Below are 22,437 nucleotides of genomic sequence, written 5' to 3' on the forward strand. Positions count from 1 at the left end.
GAGGGATCTATTCACAGGGCGAAGGTAGGGGAGGGATCTATTCACAGGGCGAAGGTAGGGGAGGGACATTAAGGTGGGCAGACTGGATGGGCCTTGGCCCTTATCTGCCGTCTATTTCTATGTTTCTATGTAATGTATGTGTTGGAAAAAGGTGAATCAACTAGTCAGATGTACTGTATATACTCGAACATAAACCAAGGTAACCTTTTCCCCTCCAAAAAGGAGATAATAAAGGTTGACTCGAATATAAACCCATCCCTACTTTCCTCCCTCCTTCCTTTATTCTTTCCTACCCAGCCCTTGATGCCCATTAAAGGCCTGTCTGAAGTCATGGTGGTCCAGCAGTGTGCCGGGACAGAATCCTTTCCACATCCTGTCCCAGCTGACTCTAAACCACCTCACCATCCTGATACCTGTAGACCTTACCTTTAAAGCCCTGGTGATCTAGCGATGAAGCAGACAGGAGCGATCTTCCTACACTCCTGCCCTGTGAAAGCCATGATCAAAATTGCCTGCCGCAATTCCCGCACTCTCTCAAGACAGCAACAAAAACTCATGGCAGGCAGTTTTGATTGTGGCTCTCATGGGTCAGGAGCAGAGGATGATTGCTTCTGTCCTGCTTCACCACTAGACCAGAGTTTTAAAGGTAAGGTCTGCAGGGGTCAGGAAGGTGGGGTGGGACAGAACACGAGAAGGATTGCTCCTGTCCCACCTTACCGCTGGACTACCAGGGCTTCAGGCAGGCCCATGGGAGGCTTGCAACAAGTTCAGACGGGGGTGGAGGGGGAGGGTGCAGACCAGAAAACTCAAATATGAACAAGACCCTTATTTTGGGCCATTTTTTGTCCAAAAATATCAGTTTCGTTAGCATCTCTCCAGACCAGTACAGCTTCACTGATGGGTAATAGCTCATCATGACTAGCCAGTGGAGACTGGAACAAAATTTTTGGCTGTAGTAGAAATAGCTATGCTTCGCTATCATACCTCAGTCTGCTCTCAGTCTCCAGTAGGTGGTACGCTATTGCAGTCTTCCCTCTTTAGTGTTAGGACTGTTGGAATTTGTGTAGTGGCCTTCTTGTTCCCGTCTGTGCCGGCTGAGCTTGGGGGAACCCTGTTTGGGGTCCATCCAACCTCAGGGTGTCACACTGGACAGATCACAAGTTGTGTCCCTCCTACCCCTTCCTCCACCTCCCCAAAATTTTGTAGTGGTGCTTCAGCTGTAAACCTTGCCACTGATACCGGTGGAAGTCTGATGCAATGAAATGACTTTATAAATGACTATGAAAAAATGAAACACTATATGAGTTGAATGAAATGTTCTGTAAATTCAAAAGTAATATTGACAACAACTAAATAGAACAGAGTGTGGCATGATTTATATTGACCTTTGATTGAGTATAGCCTTCACTCTTGAATAAGATATAATAAAGCCATTTAATTTTACTGATACCGGCAAGGCATATGGCTTAGAAAGCCATTGGAGTCTGTTCTGACAAAAAAAAAAAAAAAAATCCTGAGGCAGTGTTGCTCAAAAGGGATCCTTCCCTTGCCTATTATTGCCTTTTTCTTGTTAACGAGCACTTTTCTTACAGCTAGGTCACATATTGCACAATGAGCACTTTTAAAGGGAGTACCTTGCGTTTTGGCAGCTGATGATGGGGAAGCCCAGGCTTTCCCCGCTGCCCATGCAGGGATTTCCTCAGTCGCCTGCCGTCAGAGAAATAAGGTTTCCCTTATCGCTGATGCTGCTGGGGACTCCCTTACTGCTGCTGCCGGCTTGCCTGTTTTAGCAGCTGGGAAGGTTTAGACTTCTCAGCTGTTGCAGGCCTCGGAGGTGTCTTTTTCAGCTGGATCTGCTCCAATTTTGGCGGCAAGCACCCTCATTTTGTTTGCAGCCTCAGGTGACCTTCCCCCTGTATTGGAGAGGCGGGGGCAGGTTTCTGCTGGGTCCTCTGCTTTTGCAGTGAGTCCCATTGGGCTGCCAGGGTGATTTCCCCTGATTTTGTTTTTGCCATATGTAAGGCTTATTTTCAGGTGGCCAGGGGTCTTGGAGTGGTCCCTCCGCGTCCATTCCGGTTCAGTCCCCCTCAGCACCGGTCTCGTCCCAGTCTCCTCTCTCATCCAAGCGGCCATTGGTCTCTTGAGATGATGATTTATTGTATGAAGACCGATTTTCATTGAATGAGGACCTGGACCCTTTGTGAGACCTCCCGGATCCTCTCGGGGGGGAGGGGGGGAACGGAACGGATGCGATTAACGGCAGCTTTGCGGTTCTGTCTGCTGGCAAGAATGCGTCTGTGATGCACATTTTTCAGCAGGAAGAGTTCCATGAGCTGATTACATTTCCTCAGTGTTGTGCTTTGAGAAAGATGCGAAGGAGCCCCCGTGTGTCGTGGACCCTCTGCTTCAGGGGTTCCACTTTACGTCCCACTCTTTTCCTATGCATCAGGATATTTGGGATATTGTCCTTGTGCAGTGGAAAGTGCTGAATGTTCCTTTTCGTTTTGTGCGCTTTTTGGCTCACCCTTATCCCATCCCGGAGGGGGATAAGGGATACCTTGAAGTTGCCAGTGGTGGACGCAATGATCTCTGCTATTGCAAAGTGGCATTCGGTGCTTGTCAAGGGTGGCTCAGCCTTATAAGACTCTGAGGAGCATAGATTTGAGGCCCTTCTTAAGCAGAATTTTGATGTCTTTGCCTTAGTGGTCCAAGCGGCGATGTGTGATGGTCTGGTGGCTTGAGCTTGTTGGTGGTGGGCTGAGAGTGTTCTTCACTGTGAGTCTGATGACTGGTCCTTGGTGGAACAGGAATTATCCAAAATTGAGATGGATGCCTCTTATCTCTCTGATGCCCTGTATGACCTATTGCGAGCGGTGGCCAAGTCTATGGCTCTCGGGGTGGCCGTTCGACGTACCTTGTGACGTCTGGCTTGGTCAGAAGATGCAGCATCTTAAGACTTAGCTGACAAAATTTCCCTTTCAGAGGTCTTTTTTGTTTGGCGAGGATTTGGACAAATTGGTTCAGACCTTGACAGACTCTAAGGCGCCCCGTCTTCCTGAAGACCCTGCCTGCCCGCCTGCCTGCATAGGGTGGCATTGCTCAGGGGCTGCTTCTTTTCTGACCTCTGTGGTTTCTCAGGGCCGTTACTTTCCACGTATGCAGTCCTTTTGGGGGGGGACGTGATTCCTCCACTGGCTCCTCCGCCACCCAGCCCGCCCAATGACTCCTTACCGGCGCCTCCATTGGTTCCCGTGGGCACTCGGTTGCGAGACTTTTATCAGGGGTGGGCAAGAATCGCAACGGATCAGTAGGTCCTGGAGGTGATTCAAGAGGGTTATGCTCTGGAGTTTTCCCGCTCCTTGCCAGATCACTTTCTCACTTCTCCTTGTCAGGCAGCATGGAAGAAGATGACTTTTCGCCAGATGCTTCAAAGATTGCTAGATCTCAAAGCAGTAGTGGCAGTACCTCCGCAGGAATGTGGCACCGGCTAGTATTCAATTTACTTCATGGTGCCCAAGAAACGAGGGACTTTTCGGCCCATCTTGGATCTGAAGGGGGTTAACAGGGCTCTCATCAGCGGTTCCTTCACTTTGCGATCTTGGGATGGCACTACCAGTTTTGTTTGCTTCTTTTTGGTATGCCCACGGCTCCATGGACGTTCACCAAGCTTATGGTGGTTATGGCAGTGCAGCCTTTTGCAAGGAGGGCATTCTGGTTCACCCCTATCTGGATGACTGGTTGATCCAAGCAAAGTCATTTCAGGAGAGCTCCCGGGTTACGGCTTGGGTAGTGGAGTTCCTGCAGTTGCTGGGATGGGTAGTCAACCTATCCAAGAGCCGGTTGGCTCCGTTTCATCACCTGGAGTACCTTGGGATTCTTCGACACATGCTTGGGGAAGGTCTTCCTGCCAGAGGCCCAAGTGGTCAAGTTGCAGATTTGCCTTCTGATGGCTTCCTCGGGCTCAGGGTTTTCACCAGGTCGATGGTGGCTTCCCTGGACATGGTTCGGTGGGCCCGGGCTCACATGCGCCCACTTCAGCATGCTCTGCTTCAGCCTCTGGTGCACGATCTGGACTCTCCTGTTCCTCTTCAGGGATTGGTTCATCACAGTCTCCGTTGGTGGCTACAGTCTTCCAATCTGGTGCCGGGAGTGAGTCTGGATCAGCTCCAGTGGACAGTTCTTCCCACAGATGCCAGTCTACTAGGTTGGGGAGCTCAATGTCTCGGTCACTCAGCTCAGGGCTGCTGGTCTCCGGAGGAGGCGTCTTGGTTGATTAATGTTCTGGAGATCAGAACCATCTGGCTGGCATCGCTAGTGTTCCAGACGTTGACGGGCAAGTCTGTTCAGGTTCTCTTGGACAATGCCACTGCGGTGACATATGTCAATTGTAAGGGGGGAACCAGGAGTCATCTGGTTGTGCAGAAGACTGCTGTGCTCATGGTTTGGGCAGAGACTCATCTTCTGGGCATCTCGGCTTCCCACATAGCAGGAGTGGAGAATGTCCAGGCGGACTTCCTCAATCGTCACGGGCTAGATCCCGGAGAGTGGTGTCTTGGTCCCATGGCCTTCGAGTTGGTTGTGCAGACTTGGAGTTGGCCGGTCGTGGACCTGACGGTCACGAGTGTCAATGCCAAAGCACCCCAGTTCTTCTGTCAACGCAGGAATGTTCAGGCCGAGGGGCTGGATGCTGTGGTACAGCCTTGGCCGACGGGCCTCCTGTATCCAATTGTGGGCAGAGTTCTTCGCTTTACTCAGCACCCCGGCCGCTTGATCCTGGTGATCCTGAACTGGCCCTGGTGCCAGTGATATGCAGACCTGGTTCATCATCTTGCGGCAGATCCTCTTTTGCTGCCCCTCTTGTCCAACCTTCTGGCTCAGGGTTCCATTCCAATGTTTGATCCGGGCCCCTTTTGTCTTACGGCTTGGATCTTGAGAGGGAACACCTAGGGAAGAAAGGTTATTCAGAAAAAGTGATCTCCACTCTCTTGGAGACCTGGAGATTTTCCACATTTCAGGCTTATGTGCGAGTGTGGTGTATTTTTGAAGAGTGGTGTGAAGCGCATGGGGTGGTTTCCTTTCGCACCTCTTTGCCTCACATCTTGGAGCTCTTGCAGTATGGCCTGGACAGGGGCTTGGCCTTGTCTTCCCTCCGGGTTCAGCTTTTAGCTTTGTCTAGTGGTTTGCTACAGGATTGGCGCTTAACATCTATTCCAGACGTGGTTTGGTTTTTAAAGGCGACCAAGTTGCTGCGACCTTCAGTTCCGGCTTGGGATCTCAATCTGATTTGCAACAAAGTCATCTCCAAAAACAAACCACTGTAATGGTAAATAAACTGCTTAATGCCAAGCCTCAGAGAACTTGTATTCATGCAGCGAACTGCTGAATACACATTCAGGTCAGAGTCTCAATCACTGGCTTATGGCATGTACATCAACGTACTATTATCTTTTTTTTCTTTATTTCTTTTTTTATTTTTTTTTATTTTGTGATGTTTAAATAAGTTAAGAGATTTGAAGCATGTTGAAAATATCAAACATTCAAAGAAAGTGCATATACTGAAAAATGGCACTTATCTTTAGAGTAGTAGCAATTGGCACTTTTGAGAGTAGCCTGCCTGTAACTGGGTTTAATCCTGTTCTGCACTGTTGTTGCATTTCCCCTGACGAAGCCGGTACAGGTGAAACGGTGGCCCCATCGGGTCTTAAATGCAGATTTATGCCCAACTGATGGACCCCGACTTTTCCTCAGTCGTACATAGCAAAGGGAAAGCTAAGCTGACCACCTACGCTTCACGTGTTGCATGGCACATGGTGTTAGGGTGCTCTATGGGCACCCAACCAGTGTAAACCTAGCATGAACTAGGGGTAAAGGAGCCAGAGGACTCCATCCCTGCCAGATAACTAAAACAAAACAAAAAAGCAATTTTGTGATTTTTGGAGGTAGGAAAACCTAAGGGAAGGGGCAGAAATCCTGAAAAAGAAAGGTGTTTATGATGCCTCCTTCCCCCCCCCCCCCCCCGATTTTCCTCTTAGGCTGTAACAGCCTCTGTAGCCTTCCTCAGATCTCTTAAAGAAAAGCTTACCTGCAGTATTTCTTCCATGTGCTCTCATTGAAAGACCTGAACCACAAATCTGATAAGTGGTCTTAGATTTTATTTTTAATTGTAATAGTTAATCTGTGCTGACTCTGTATCTTCCTCCTCAAAAAACAAACAAAAAGCTTGCTCTTCCTTTCTGGCTAACTCTGATATAAGAGATAGCCTTTTAAAACTTGACTCAAGCCTTCCATACTGAATTTAGGGCTAGATTCACTAAGCAAACCGATCGTGTACCGATCTGTATGCGACCCCTTTGCGACCCGATTCACTTCATTTCCAGCATAGGCCACAGGTATATTTTGATAGCTTGCAGTACAGTATAATCTTGTTATAACGGACTTGCTTATAATGGAACCTCGCCTATAGCGGACGAGGTCCACTGGTCCCGGCTAAGCGCCATTATAAACATATAGAAAATCATCGGATATAGCGGACCCACATATAACGGACTTTTGGATATAATGGACAACTATTTTGGTCCCGAGAGCCACTTTTAGCTGTAATTTTCTTCATCTATAACGGACATGCAGGCTCTGCCTACAAGGTGCGTGGCATGCCGGTGATGTAGTATTAAAATACAGCTCAGAAGAAAATGACAGAGTATTTTTCTTTCCAGTACAGTACGACATAATGCTTTAGATTTAGAACATCTTTTAGTGTTCTGGTTTTGCAATCATTTCGTGCCATACCAATGTTTTGCTGAGTTTTGTTCTTGATGTTACTGATATGGTTGTGCAGTGACTGTTGTTCATTGACTGAACGTTGTTTCAAGTTGACCTAAATAAAGTTTTTAAAAAATGCAACTCTAGATATAACGGACTGTTTTTAAAGGTCCCTTGAAGTCCATTATAACGAGATTATACTGTACTTGGTTTCCTTTATTATTGAGTTTGAAACAAATGCTGCTGATACTTTTTTTCTCAGTGACAGTTAACAGTGAGTCTCCCACCAAGCGGGTTGACACTTAAGAAAGTTGGTGTCACACACCCTCTAGTAAAACATGCAGAATTGGTATTTCATTAAAGATTAATGTGCAGTGGGTTAAGAACCAGGGAAAATAGGCCCAAGTTACTTTGGACTAGTGAACCCTATAAATGGTTGGCAAGGAATGGTGCTCAAGTTTGCTTCCCCGCCACCACCACCACCACCACACATACATAAACTTTCAGATATTTCTTTTTTTGTGGAGTCTGTTAGTCAATCATTGGAACAACTGCGCTGATTGACAGTGATGGTCCTTGTGCCTCTTGGAGCATGGAGACGAGGGATATCTTCCTTTTTGGACACCATAAAATGGAATGTGTTTTCCCATACTATTTTGTCTTTGAAGCAGGTCGACAGATTACCTAATTTGGACAGATAACCAAGTAGCCATGTATTGGGTGAGCAAACAGGAAGGAATAGGATCTGCCTCCTGTGCTGGAAATGCCAAAACGGTTTATTTCTTATGGGATGTTCCTCTTAGCCACATATCTTGTAGCATGGACAATATCCTGGTGGACAAATTAAGTTTGATCCTATTTTCCCTAAAAATGTCCTTAGATAACACTGAGGAGATTTTTTTTTTTTTTTTGAGAGTGAGGCACTCCCTTGATAGAGCTTTATGACATTCCAACAAGAAAGTTCCTCAATAGGGACACACGGTGTACTAGCCTCAGATGGCTTCCTCCATTGGGGACAGGGTCTTCTGTATGCATATCCTCCAATTCTGTAGTGAAGAGAGAGGATTCTGTACCAAAGCTGTTGCTTCCCATTAGTCGCAAATCTGTAAAAGGGTGTCGCTCAACAACTCTGAACTCCTCCCCTTCTGCAGTGGAAAACAGCTTCCTCTTCTGTTTTTCCTTCTGCAAACAAACTCAGAAGGTGTGTTCTGATCTGCTGTACTTTCTTTTGTTATTTTTGGGTATTTTTGCCATCTGTTTTCAATTTTCCTATGTGGTTTCGGTGCTCGGAGGTAGAGAATGTCACGGGGACAAATTTTTCCCATCATCAGGGGAACTCATTTTCTATCCTGTCGCTGCAAGCTCCATCCTCATCTGCACAAGTTTCAAACACTTTAAAATGAGAAATGTTCGAGGCTTGTGCAGATGAGGATGGAGCTTACAGGAATGGGACAAGGACAGTGACAAAACTCCTTGGGACAGGGAAATTTAGTTCTTGCAGGGACAAATTTGTCCCCATGTCATTCTCTACTCGAAGGTCCCCTTGGGTTTATACTGCTGGACTGCTGTTCCCAGGCCAGTCTCTTTCTGTACCTGTGGAGCCAGCCTGCTTGGTGTCCATTCTTGCTGATTTATCAGAAGCTGGAGCTCAACCTGAGCGGGCCCTGTGTAACAACCCTCTGGGTATCAGGTTGCTGGCAATGAAGTTTCTCCTTCCCGATGCGTTGAATGGATTTTTGGAGGTGGGAGTCCGTGGTCAAGGATGTCCAACCGGCAGCTAGATCTCCAGCGGCGGACTTAGAAACATAGAAACATGATGGCAGATCAAGGCCAAATGGCCCATCCAGTCTGCCCAACCACAGTAATCATTATTGCTTCCTCTCTTTAAGAGTGCCCATGTGCCTGTCCCACACTTAATTGAATTCAGACAGTCTTCGTCTCCACCACCTCTTCCGGGAGACTATTCTACACATTTACCACCCTTTCTGTAAAAAAGTATTTCCTTAGATTACTCCTGAGCCTAACATCTCCTAGTCCTAACTTCATCTGAAGCCCTCTCATTCCAGAGCTTTCTTTCAAATGAAAGAGACTTGACTCGTGCACATTTATGCCACGTAGGTATTTAAACGTCTCTATCTTATCTCCCTTCTCCTGCCTTTCCTCCAAAGTATAATCTTTAAGTCTGTTCCCATATACCTTATGATGAAGACCACACACCATTTTAGTAGCCTTCCTCTGGTTTGACTCCATCCTTTTTATATCTTTTTGAAAGTGCAGTCTTCAGAATTGCACACAATATTCTAAATGAAGTCTCACCAGAGTCTTATACAGGGGCATCAATACCTCCTTTTTCCTACTGGCCATACCTCTCCCTTTGCACCCTAGCATCCTTCTAGCTATCGCTGTCACCTTTTCAACCTGTTTGGCCACCTTAAGATCATCTCATACAATCATACCCAAGTCCTGCTCTTCTGTCATACACACAAAGTCTTCAACCCCTAAGCTGTAACCTTCCCTTGGGTTTCTGCAGCCCAAATGCACAACCTTGCATTTCTTAGCATTAAATTTTAGCCAAATTTCAGACCATTGTTCAAGCTTCGCTAGGTCTTTCTTCATGTTATTCACACCATCTGAGGTGTCTACTCTATTGAAGATTTTGGTATCATCCGCAAATAGGCAAATCTTACCCAGCAGCCCTTAAGCATTATCACTTATAAAAACATTAGCAAGAATAAGCCCAAGAACAGAACCTTGAGGCACACCACTGGTAACATCCCTTTCCACAGAGTGATCTCAGTTGACCACTACCCTTTGTCACCTTCCAGTTCCTGATTCAGCCCGTCACTTTGGGGCCCATCCCGAGGGCACTCAGTTTATTTATTAGACGCTTGTGTGGAACACTGTCAAAGGTTTTGCTAAAATCTAAATACACCACATCTAGTGCGCTCCCTCTGTCCAGTTCTCTGGTTGCCCAGTCACCTCTAGTGAAGCCATGTTGTGTCCAGTCCTATAATCCATCAGATTCCATAAACATCACCATTTTCTGTTTTAAAAGTGACAGGCTTGGCCGGGAACTGGTTGAGTGGAAGGCGACAGAGGGTAGTAGTCAATGGAGATCGCTCTGCAGAAAGGGATTTATCAGTGGTGTGCTTCAAGGTTCTGTTCTTGGGCTTGTTCTTTTTAACGTTTTTATAAAAAATATAAAAAGGATAGTGTTGGTTCAGTAGAAGTCTACTAAAATGGTGCATGGTCTTCGTCATAAGGCTTAAATATCTCAATATATATACTTTGGAAGAAAGGCGGGAGAGGGGAGATATGATGGAGATGTTTAAATACCTACATGGCATGAGTATCTCATTTGAGAGGAAGCTCTGGAACAAGAGGGCATAGGATGAAGTTAAGAGGAGATAGACTCGAGAGTAATCTAAGGAAATACTTTTTTACAGAAAGAGTGGTAGATGTGTAGATGTGTGAAACAGTCTCTTCTCAGAGGAAGTAGTAGAGACATAGATTGCGTCTGACTTCAAGAGGGCATTGGATAGACACGTGGGATCTCTTAGAGAGAAGAAGAGATAATGGTTACTGCAGATGGGCAGACTAGGTGGGCCATTTAGCATTTATCTGCCATCATGTTTTCAATTTGCTTACCACAGAAGTCAGAGGAGGGGGGGGAGTCACGTGATAAAGCCTGCCTGAATTGGACGTAGGAGAGAGAGGCTCCGTTCCTACCCCGACAAAATCAGCAACTTTTTACCTGCTTTCCCCTCTTTTGCTCCACGAGTTGAGCGGAGTTCAGTGAGTAGACCCCCCCCCCCCCCCATGCCTGATTAGCAGGGTTTGGGACGCGGAGACGTCACAGGCATGCCTATAAAAGCCACAAAGAACACCTGGTGACACCTTCTAAGATGGCTGCAGAATCTGCAACTTTTACAATACCCACTGGAGACTGGATTCATGATATTATCAAATTGGTCTCCGCATTTCACCCTACTGGTTCTGCAGAGGCCTCATGTGCGTAGAGCCCTATTTCGTTATTTGGAGGGGACTAATGATTCCCTGCTGTCCGACCTCGTTTTTGTGCTGATCAGCCAATCGAGATGAGGCAAACCAACTTCCAAGACTTCGATTGCCAGATGGATTTGCATGGCTGTTTCTTCTTCCTACATTGCCAGCTGTAAACAGCCCCCTATTTCAATTGCAACACATTCACTAGAAGTGTGGCTGCTTCCTGGGCGGAGTCTCAGGCTGTTTCTCCTAATGAAATCTGTAGAGCAGCTACTTGGTCTACGCTCCATACCTTTATAAGGTTTTACACAGTGGATGTAGCAGCACGAGAGGATGTCGCTTTTGGGTCTTCTGTACTGCGGGCAGGCTCACCTGTCCCTCCCTAGATGTCTGGCACTGCTTTGGTATGTCAGCTATGGTACAGAATCCTATGTCTTCACTACAGAATGAAAGTTAGGTTCTTACTTTGCTAATCTTCTTTCTGATAGACGTAGATTCTGTATGCCCTGCCCCATCTAGGTTTTTGATTTGCCTGATTCTTGCCTCGGATGTTGCCAGTGTCTGTCTCGGGGCCTCTTTTGCTGTATTTAAGATTTAGCAGAGACAAAACTAAAAGAACATAAGGGCTCCTATTCTCTTTCTCCTTTGGGGGGGTTTATGGCTCCTACTAGTTGCACTTAGGTTGGTTCCTAGCTACTCATGTGTGTAATTTGTTCAATGTTAAATTGTTAGTTGTTATTAATCATTGTTCTTTTATCATAAGTTGCAGAGCAGAATATGGTTTGTTGCCTGGGAATTCCCCTTGCCCCCTCCTCTTTTCTTCTGTTTCATTGGAGTTCGATTGCTTTGGTACTAACTGAAGAGGTCGAGAAGTTGAGTTTTTGAGTGACACCCTTGTGCAGATTCGCAACTAATGGGAAGCAACAGCTATTGTACATAATCCTATGTCTTTAATCAGAAAGAAGATTAGCAAAGTTAGAACATAATCTTTCATTCCTTTGATAGCAAGAACTCCTCTGAAGCTCAAACAAAACAGGGAACCCTGATTTTCATTGCCCCATATTGGCTGAGGCAGGTCTGATTCCCTCTTCTGTTAGATCGCTTCATCATAAAGCATTCTAGCCTCATAGGACTTTCTATCACTGATGCAGAATCAGGGCATATTTCTGCATTCAGGCATCAAGTTTCTAGCCCTCACAGCTTTGTTGAAAGGTTATTGTTAGCTTCTCTGGACTTGCTTGACAGTTTGTCATATCTTATTGGCTTTGAGAGGAGATTTTAGTAGGAAATCATGTGGTTTTAAATGGAAAAGGTTTGCTGTCTGTTATGACAGTAGAGCCCTAGATCCTTTTTTTTTTTGTTCCACGCGAAAACTGCTTGAATACTTCTACATCTGAGTTGGTTTTCAGAACCAGCTTTGTTATGGTACATTTTAGTGCAATTGGTGCTTATGTAGAAAATAAACCCATCTTTGTATAGCTTTTAGTTTGATTTATGTGGGAGTGGCTTCAATTGAAGCCACCTGCAGTGTTGTGGGACCTTTGTGGTGGTGTTATCCAGCTGATAAAGCTCTCTTTTTAGCCCTCAACTCTTATCAGCTGAAGTACCTAACCTAGGAGGTTTTGACGTTTGTTGTCTGACAGTTTACAAAGTTAATGAGCAGGCTCTAGTAACTGATCCACCTTACACAAAGCTTTTCAATAATAGTGTGGTTTGGTGCACCCATCCAAAGTTCCTTCGTAAGGTGATATTTGAATTTCATCTTATCGAGTCTGTTGTCTTAGCAACATTTTTTCCCCAGACCTCATACCCTCAAAGATGAAGTTCACTGCAGACACATAGCAAGAGAGCCTTGGTCTTCTAGTTGGAGTGAACTATAGCTGATAGTCCATCCAGCTTTTTCTTTTGATCGTAAGAGGATTATGACTGCTGTCACAAACACACACTTTCTACTTGCATCCAAGCATAGCTCATAATGTCAGCTAGGGCAACATTGATAATCCACTTGAGGTCATTCTCCAGATAAATTTGCAGAGCTCTAACGTAGACTTCTGCTCACACAGTCGTCTTGCACTACTGTTAAAGTAAATCTGTAGCTCAGGAGTACTATCTGAAGAAAACATGACTACTTACCTGCTGTAAGTTTCCTCCAAGAACAGAAGGATAAAGTCCCTCCTACCGCCCCAGAAGAGGTGTACTCAAAGCTTGTAATAGACTAACACATGAGAGTGACAGGCAAGAACAGGTGTGCATGCACCACCAAGCACTCTCAAAAGTTCTATCCTCAATACTGGAGATGTCACCTATCCAGGATTTCCATCCTGATGTCCCAAGCGAACATCTTCTTACAGATAATTAATTGTTTTACACACATTCAGAGAGAAAAATCTTCTGCACACTTGAGCCACTGCTGGTGTCTACTACTACCTCATGTTTAGGACTACTCTTGGAATCTTACAAACAGTAAAAATCGTTTTATTATCCCAGGACTAGCAGGCAGCATATTTTCACATATGGGTGATATAATCCATGGAGCCCAGTACAGACAGTATAAAAAGTACTGTCACTTTCAAATAATTTTTGACGTCTCGAAAGACTGCCCCTGCAACGCATGTGTACATGGTGTAGAGCAAGTACAAGTGGATTTATTTTTTACTTTGTCAAAAATTACAGAGACTAGAGGACACTTGAAATTACAGAGAAATACTTTTAAGACCAATAGGAGGAAAGAAATTTTCGCTCAGAGAATAGTTACGTTCTGGAATGCATTGACAGAGGTTGTAGTAGGAGCGGATAGCATAGCTGGTTTTAAGAAAGATTAACAGTTTCCTGGAGGAAAAGTCTATAGTTTAAGACAGACATGGGGGAAGCCACTGCTTGCCCTGGATCTCCCGGCGTCTACTACTGTCTTCCAGTGTGTTTACTCCTGAAGAAGGAGGCAGCTGCCTCCGTAATGGAGCTCTGTTGAGCTGAATTCCAGCACGAACTTTGACAGGCATATTTTGATTGTTACTCTCACCAACGGAGATAAATACTTTTTTGTATCTTCAGAATTGCTTATTGCTTCTCCTTATGCTGATTGTTAGATTAGGCGAAGTGCTCTCCCTTCTGACACTTATTGTTTTTGAAATTATTTTGCGATCAACTACAGGGCAAAGTTCTAGTTAGGTGTGTTATTTTTGTGTTGATTTTGCACATTACACCACAAAGAGGTATAAGGATGTACCACTCTCATTAAACCTATTTGGGTTATCAAACTTCCAACTCTATGAAAGTCTCTTGGAGTTGTGATTACTGAGGACCACCTTATATCACACAGTTTGGTCTCTTTTGTTGGCACACTATGGTATAAGGCTTTATCAGTTATAAATAACACACTTTCCTGAGAAGTTAAGAACAAGAAATAATTCTTTTTGCTTATTGCCCTGGATCGGTAGTATGGAATGCTGCTACTCTATGGGTTTTTGCCAGGTTCTGGTGACCTAGATTGACCACCAAGGACAGGCTACTGGGTTAGCTGGACCATTGGTCTGACCTAGTAAGACTATTCTTATGTTCTTATGAACTCATCCTAAGTTCCTTCCAAAGGTTGTCTTTGAATTTCATCTGAGCCAGACCATAGTTCTCCCCATCTTCTTTCCAAGACCACATTCTCATCCTGGGGAAGCAGCACTTCTTATTTTAGACTGTAAGCATGCTCTGGCTTATTACTTACGTCAAACAAAATCTCACCAAAATTCTACTCCAACTGTTTGTGTCATTTGATCCTAACAGACTGGGAGCTCCTGTCACTAAGAGAACCATCTCTACAGAGCTGTTAGACTGCATCTCTTTCTGCTATTTTTGGGCTGGGCTGATGCTGGAAGGTCGTGAAACATCACGTGCGGTTAGAGCAATGGCAACATCAGTAGCTCATCTACGTTTTACTTCCATTGATGATATCTGTAAAGCAGCTACTTGGTCCTCAATTCATACTTTTAATCCCACTACTGTCTGGGGAATCTTTCTAGACGGGATTCTCCACTTGATAGTCAACTTTCCTCCAGCCCACTTGATTTGGCTAGGGAGTCCCACATGTGAGAATATGCTACCTGCTTGTCCTGGGATAAAGCACGGTTATTTACCTTTAACAAGTATTATCCGAGAACAGCAGGTAGATATTTTCACAATCCTCCCACCTCCCCTAGTTGGCTTTTTATCTTTTTTTTTTTTTTTTTTTTTTTTTTTACTGAACTGATGGTCCCACAAGCTGACATTGGACAGGAAGGCACTGTCATATGCTCAGTATGGTCAGTCTCGAGATTTCAAATATTTTTAAAGTGACAGTACACTTTTTTATACTGTCTGTACCAGACTCTGTGGATGACATCACCCGCATGTAAGAATATCTGCCTGCTGTACTCGGATAATACCTGTTACAGGTAAGTAACTGCTATATGACACACTGGTTAGAAATGCTGCTATAGCTTGAAGCAAAATATTTTATTTATTTTAGCATTTATAGACCCTGGTAGCCTAAGTGGTTTATATTCAGGCATGTTTATCTGTCCCAGTGGGCTCACAATCTGACTAACATACCAGGGGCAATGGAGTGTTAAGTGACTTGCCCAGGGTCACAAGGAGCAGTGCTGGGCTTGAACATGCAACCTCAGGGTGCTGAGGCTGTAGCCCTAACCACTAGACTACTTCTACTTATTTGACCTCCTTAACCCAGATTTTAATGACTATCAAGTGAAAGAGCTCTTTTGGTGGTTTATTTATATTTTCTGTTATAAAATGCTTTTTGCTATGGGACTAAACATGTGAATAATTGTGTCCATTTCTTCTCTTTCAGAAAATGATGTTAAGTTTCCATGAAGAACAAGAAGTTCTGCCAGATACTTTTCTTGCAAACTTTCCATCATTGATAAAAATGGATATTCATAAAAAAGTTACAGATCCAAGTGTGGCTAAAAGCATGATGGCTTGTCTTCTTTCCTCTCTCAAGGCTAATGGTTAGTACGTGTAACCAAATGGGATCATAAGGCACTTGGGGCATCCAAAATATTGACACTGACTAAAATTGTGCTTAAGTGTGGTTCTATAAAGGGTATGCACACCTTATAGAATCTCGCTAAGTGTCATTGTGCATCACAGCGCTTAGGTGCACCCATTTAAGCCAAGGAAAACTAGGCCTAAATCCCTGCAGCTAACTTGTGCATTCATTAGGCATATTCTATAACAGTGCACATAAATTCTAGGAATGCCCACAATCTAGCCATACCCTTTTTTAAAATGTATGCACTAGAACTGGCATGCAGCACTTTTTAGAATATGCCTACCAAGCTGTACCCATAACTTTTAATTAGTGCCAATTAGCTTGGAATTATGAGTTGTTAATTGTAAATTATCAGCATCGGTAAAGCTTATTAAACAATTAAGTTGTACAAGCAGATTGGCTGTACAGCATAAGGCACCATATACAGAATTTGGGTGTCAGTCTTTAGGGTTAAGCAATAGAAGTATCTCTGACAGACTTGTGGAGACTAGTTCTATATAGGGAGTCTATTTTATAAAACAGTGGTTCTCAGTCCAGTTCATGGTATGCACTCAGCCAGCGGAGTTTATAAAATATCTGTAAAAGAATATGCCTGAGAGAGAATCTAGATGATATATTGCCTCCTTTGTATGCAAAAATCTGTCATACTTATTCATTGTGAATATCCTGAAAGTTCCACTGGATGGATGCACCGTAACACTATGTTGAGAAACACTGCGATAAAGGAAAGGTTTTTTTTTTTTGCTAGGTGCCATCGACTCATGCTCAAATCCTAGCAACCTGATGAATTTCAGATCTAAAATGATCAGTTTTGGGTTGTCTGGTAAGGTCCTCCAGTGTCATCCCCATGGTTGTTTTCAATATGTCCAGCCATCTGATTGCAGGTCGCCTTCTTCATCTGGTTCCTTCGTTCCTTCCAAACCAAATGTCCTTCTCCATAAGGCAGTCGTAACTTCATCATTTGAGCTTTGAGTTACATAGCCGGTTTGATCGCTTCCAGAATCAATTTTTTTAGTTCTTCTGGCAGTACATGGCACATACAAAATCCTTCTCCAGAACCAAAACTCAAATGAGTCAATCTTCTCTCTGTCTTGTTTCTGTAATGCCCAGCTTTTTGCATCTGTAATTGACTACTGAGAAAATGAGTATGTGGACAAGTCTGATCTTTGTTTGGAGTCAGTGTTTCCTTGCCTTTGTCATGATCCTTCATTGAAGAGCGACCCAGTGCTATTCTGTGTAGTATTTCTTTCCTGCTAGTTGCTTTTTTGTTTATGAAAGAGCCAGGATATTGAAATCCTTTCCAACTTCTGTTCTTTCGCTTCAAGCTCAAAATCTTCATAATTTTTCATGTTCATGATCTTCGATTTGTTTATGTTCAATTCTAATCCCATATTATGACATTCGGCTTTGACTCTTTTTCAGTAGATACAGCATGTCGTCTTTGCTGTTGGTGATGAGTTTTGTATCATCTGCATAGTGCAGGTTGTTTATTTCAGCCACCAACTTTGAAACCATTGAAACCAATGTTCTCTTCTTTCAAATTTGCTTTTCTGAAAATGGCTTTTGCCATAAAGGTTGAACAGGTAAGGTGTCAAGATGCATCCTTGCCTGACTCCATGTTTTATTGGCAACCAATTGGTGTCGCCATATTCTGTTCTCACTGCAGCTTCTTGATTTTGACAGAGGCTCTTTTTTACAAATGGGAATACCCAAACACATAACTTAGCTGATAGAGTTCTCCATAGTTTATCGTGATCCACAGAGTCAAAAGCTTTGCTATAGTCAATAAAGCAAAAGTATAGGGGCTTTTGCTGTTCTTTGCTCTTCTCCAATATCCATCTAACATTGACAATAATGTCTCTTGTTCCTCAACCTTTTCTGAAACCAGCCTGAACTTTGGGTAGTTCTTTCTCAATGTATGAATGTAGGCTTAGTGGTATTATTTTCTGCGTTATTTTGCTGGTGTGTGGAATTAATGCAATCGTTCTGTAGCTGTTACAGTCCTTGGCGTCACTTTTCTTTGGCATAGGTATGAGCAGTGATCTTCTCCAATCAGTTGGCCATGTTTTTTCCTTCCAAATCTGTTGACACAGTTGAGTGAGGGCCATGATAGCACCTTCTGAGCTTTTGATTAATTGGAATACCATCCATACCAGGTGACTTGTTTTCGATAAAGCTTTAATTGCTGCTGTTACTTCTTTTAAAATATTTGGTCCTTCTTTGGCGTCAGTTTCCTGTTGAATTTCCCAAATATTATCCTCATTACCTTTTTTGTATAGATTTTTCGTATATTCTTGCCATCTCTTTATTACCAAACTGGACAAAATCAGTGATTGGTTCCACATAAATAAACTTTCCCTTAACATCGATAAATCCTGCGGTATATTCTTCCCGATCAGGAACAACAAAATAATAAAAGGAAAAATCTCCATTAAATCTTGCCCAGTAAAAATGGAATAAAAAATAAAACTGCTTGGAGTAACTATAGATAAAGATTTAACCTTTCATGACCAGATAAGCACCATTGTAAAAAACTGCTTCTACAAACTCCGGCTTACCCGTTCCCTAACTTCAATTCTCAAAACTAATGCTATCACAATCCTCGTCCACTCACTGGTCATTTCTCATTTAGATTATTGTAATTCTCTATACAATGGAATTCCCCAAAAAGAATTACGTCATCTGCATCTCATCCAAAATACGGCAATTAAACTTATACACAAGGTAGGGAAATATGATAACGTTACTCCTCTTCTGAAAGAAGCCCACTGGCTACCCATTACACACCGTATCACTTATAAAACCTTAATGCTGGTCTTTAAAATCAAACTTTCGCGTCTTCCACCTTTTCTTGATAAACTCATCATCCCTCTCTGCCCTTCTCGGACCTTTAGATCAGCAGAACAGAACTTATTTACCATCCCTTCCATCAAAGAATTCTACTACACTAGGAAAACTAACTTCTCCGTAGTCGCTCCAACTTTATGTAACACCATGCCACCTCAACTCGGTCATGAAAATTTTCTCGACAAATTCAAGACCAAACTAAAAATGTTCTTATTTCAAGACGCATATCACAGCCTTTAAATACTTCTCCAACAGCTAGCAAAAAAATTTATCATCAACCGCTTTTAAGAAGCGACCCCTATTCCTGATGTTATATCCCCCCTTTTCCCTTTCATTTTAACTTTGTTTTTAATGATGTAATTATCAACTCCCCCTTCCCCTTTTTACCCTCAAGTTCATGTTTGTATTTGTAAATTGTCTTTTTATGTTCACTTTTCCCCCACCTATAATTATTATTTTAACCTTTTAACTTTTTTTTAGCATTGTAAACTGGCTAGATACATGTCATTGGTCGGTAAATTAAAAATAATAAAACTTGAATGCCTTCTGGATTATTCAGCATCATTCCATTGGTGTCTTTAAGCATCCCCAACCGAGGCTGGAATTTTGGTTGGAATTTCTTAACCTCCTGATAACACTAGTCTGTTTTTTTCCGTTTACATGTGGTGATTAAATTTTCTGACAAATATCCTTTAGATATCATTCTTTGTCTTGCTGAACTTGACATTGAAACACTTGGTTCATTTGTAATAGTTTTTCTCTATCACCAGAAAGTTTTGCTGGTTGTCGATGTGCTGCTGCTTTTCTGATTTCTTCAGCGATCCAAGGCAATTTCTTGGCTTTATCCTAGGACAAGCAGGCATGTATTCTCACTAGTGGGTGACGTCATCCAACGGAGCCCCGATGCGGACGTCTCACAAGCATACTTGCTTGTAGAAACTTTCAGAAGTTTCGAGTCGCCCGCACCGCGCATGCGTGAGTGCCTTCCTGCCCGATGCACCGTGCTTGTCTCCTCAGTTCTTACTTTTTCACGGAGCCGAGAAGTCCGTCTTCGACTCTCTGCGCGAAGTTCTTTCACTTGTGCCTTTTGGGTTATTTTTACTCATAATCATTGATTTTACATCGTGTTTAGTTGTTTAAAAAAAAAATTTCTTCTGTCGGTTCGACCGGTAAGGCCACGAGGCCGCGGCTTTGATCATGCGGCGGAGCTTTTTCGGCCTATGTCACGGCCTAGACCTATCACCGGTTTTAAAAAGTGTGTCAAGTGCCAGCGCGTGATTTCGCTGACTGACCCTCATCGACGCTGTCTTCAGTGTCTCGGGCCTCAACACCTTCCGAAATCGCGCCGGCCTTGCTCCACACTTACAGCACATGCTTTCAAGCGTCGCTGCTTCTTGTGGGAGTCGCTGTTCAGCATGGAGGCGTCGACGGAGTTATCCTCATCGAAGAGCGCCACATCATCGACTTCCGCCTCGACTCTCCCGCCTTCCACCTCAGCGGCCGCAAGTCTCCTCAAGCTTGCTTCGTTTGTGCCGGCTCCGGCTCCGACACCTGCTGCGGTGCCTTCCTCTGTCTCCTCAGGTCAGGTAGCACAGCAGCCCATTCCTTCCGTGGTGCTCAAGGTGCCCAAGGCTTCTAAGGCCAAGGACCGCGAAGCCCGTGCTGGAGGTCCCATTGCAGATGCAGATCCCTCCTTGCCGGCTTCGTTCCAGAACTTAATGGAGAAGCAATTCATTGAGCTCGTCACCATTATAGGGCCGAAGCTTCTCTCCCAAATCCAGCCTGGGCATGCGGAGGCCTCCCGCGAGGTCGAGCCGCCTCCGGTGCCTCCTCGACGTACACTCGCTACAGGGAGCCGAGTCTCTGTGAGTGTCTGGTCTGGCATTGAAGCATGCATTGCAAGGAGTAGTGTCTTTGCCCATGCTGTCCTTGGAACCGATTCCCTCAATGCAAGGAGCAGAGTCTTTGCGAGGGCCTCCTCTGGATCCGTTACCTCAGATGCTGAGCCTCGAGGCTTGGCGGATGCCTCGAGGTGCTTCTGGCCAACCACCTCTGCTTCGATCCACCGCCTCCAGCCCCATCCACTCGCTGGACGCCTCGACACCTCACTCGCCTTGACGATCGAGGCCTACTTCTAGGCACTGTTCTGGTCATTGTTCGAGGCATTCATTGAGGCATGCCTTGCCTCGTTGCAAACAGCCTTTCCTCGAGTATTCTCCATCGGATTCTTCACCGCCTCCTCTGCCGGAGCTCGAGGACACCATGGGTTCTTTCTCTCCCTGCCGCTCCCCGGTCTCGGTGGAGCCAGAGGCTTCAACTTCGTCAAGTCCTCCTCGAGGCCCTGCGCTGGCGGACCAGCTCTCTTTCTCCTCGTTCCTTCGGCAGATGGCTGTCGACCTGGACATTACCCTGGACTCGGGCTCCAAGTTTTCAAAGGAGTATTTGGAGACGATGCATCTCCCTCAACTTCCTGCTGAGTCTCTCAAGCTTCCTCTGCATAAGCTGCTGGACCAGACATTCATGAGATGTTTTGAGACCCCTTACTCCATTCCCGCTGTTCCAGGGAAATTGGATGCCAGGTACCGCACGGTGCACCAGAAGGGATTCGACGGTGCCCAGCTCTCCCATCAGTCGCTTTTGGATGAGTCCTCCTTGAAGTGGTCTCACCCCTCCCAGGTCTATGCCACCGTTCCACCTGGCCGGGAGGGCAAGACAATGGACAGATTTGGCAGGCGCATCTACCAGAACTCGATGATGGCCTCGCGAGTCCTGAATTATAGTTTTCATTTTGCCACCTACTTCGAGTTTTTCCTCTCAGTCCTGCAAAAGTTCCTGCCCTATTTGGATTCTCAGACTCACTTCGAGTACCAAGAGGTCCTGGCTTCGTTGTTCCAGCTTCGACTGCAGATGATGCAGTCCTCGTACGACGCCTTTGAACTCGCGGCGAGGGCTGCTGCTTGTTCGGTGGCCATGCGATGCTTGGCGTGGCTTCAGACAATTGACATGGACCCGAACCTTCAAGACAGGCTTGCTAACATCCCGTTTGCGGGAGCCGACCTCTTCGACGAGTCCATCGAGGCGGCAACCAAGAAGCTGTCGGACCATGAGAAGTCGTTTCAATCCATTCTCCGTCCGAAGCCCAAGCCTGCTGCTACTCGTCCATCCTGTCCGCCTTTAATCTACCAGCGGCGTTATCCACTGAAACAGGCACCTACCATACGTCAGCCTGTGAAGAGACAGCACCAGCAGAAGCCGCAGCAGAAACCTCAACCTTCTGCTGTCCCTAGGGCTCCTCAGCCTTTTTGACTGTCTCGTAGAGAGCATAACTGCCTTTCCCTGTTTTTCCCATCGGGGGCCGCCTCCATAATTTTTATCATCGATGGACGGCGATTACCACCGCCCTCTGGGTCCTTTCCATCGTAAGAGAGGGATACTCTCTTCAGTTTCCCCTCTGCCAGGAAGCTCTGAAGGTATGGGATTGGGCGATTCGCCACAACACCTTCCTCAAGGCTGTCTACATTCAGGGGGCAGACAATGTCTTGGCGGACAACTTGAGTCGTCTTCTCCAGCCTCACGAATGGACTCTCCATTCCACGCTGCTTCATCACATCTTCTCTCTGTGGGGAACGCCTCAAATAGACCTCTTTGCAGCCCCCCACAACTTCAAACTGCCTCAGTTCTGCTCCAGGATCTACACTCCTCTTCGCCTCGAGGCACATGCTTTTATTCTGGACTGGAGGAATCTCTTTCTGTATACGTTTCCTCCGTTTCCTCTCATTCAAAAGACT

At 44.9% G+C, this 22,437-nt stretch overlaps 1 protein-coding gene across 3 annotated transcripts in view; it reads left to right on the forward strand.

Moving 5' to 3' along the window:
• Positions 1-22,437, forward strand: part of OGA (O-GlcNAcase) — a 247,621-nt gene that overhangs the window by 205,197 nt on the left and 19,987 nt on the right. For all 3 annotated transcript variants that reach the window (XM_033940315.1, XM_033940316.1, XM_033940317.1), the window contains one exon: positions 15,599-15,758. In XM_033940315.1, the coding sequence (XP_033796206.1) occupies positions 15,599-15,758 (160 nt within the window). The remainder of the gene's footprint in view (positions 1-15,598; positions 15,759-22,437) is intronic.

Source organism: Geotrypetes seraphini, chromosome 4 (assembly GCF_902459505.1).
Source record: "Geotrypetes seraphini chromosome 4, aGeoSer1.1, whole genome shotgun sequence".
Classification (NCBI taxonomy): domain Eukaryota; kingdom Metazoa; phylum Chordata; class Amphibia; order Gymnophiona; family Dermophiidae; genus Geotrypetes; species Geotrypetes seraphini.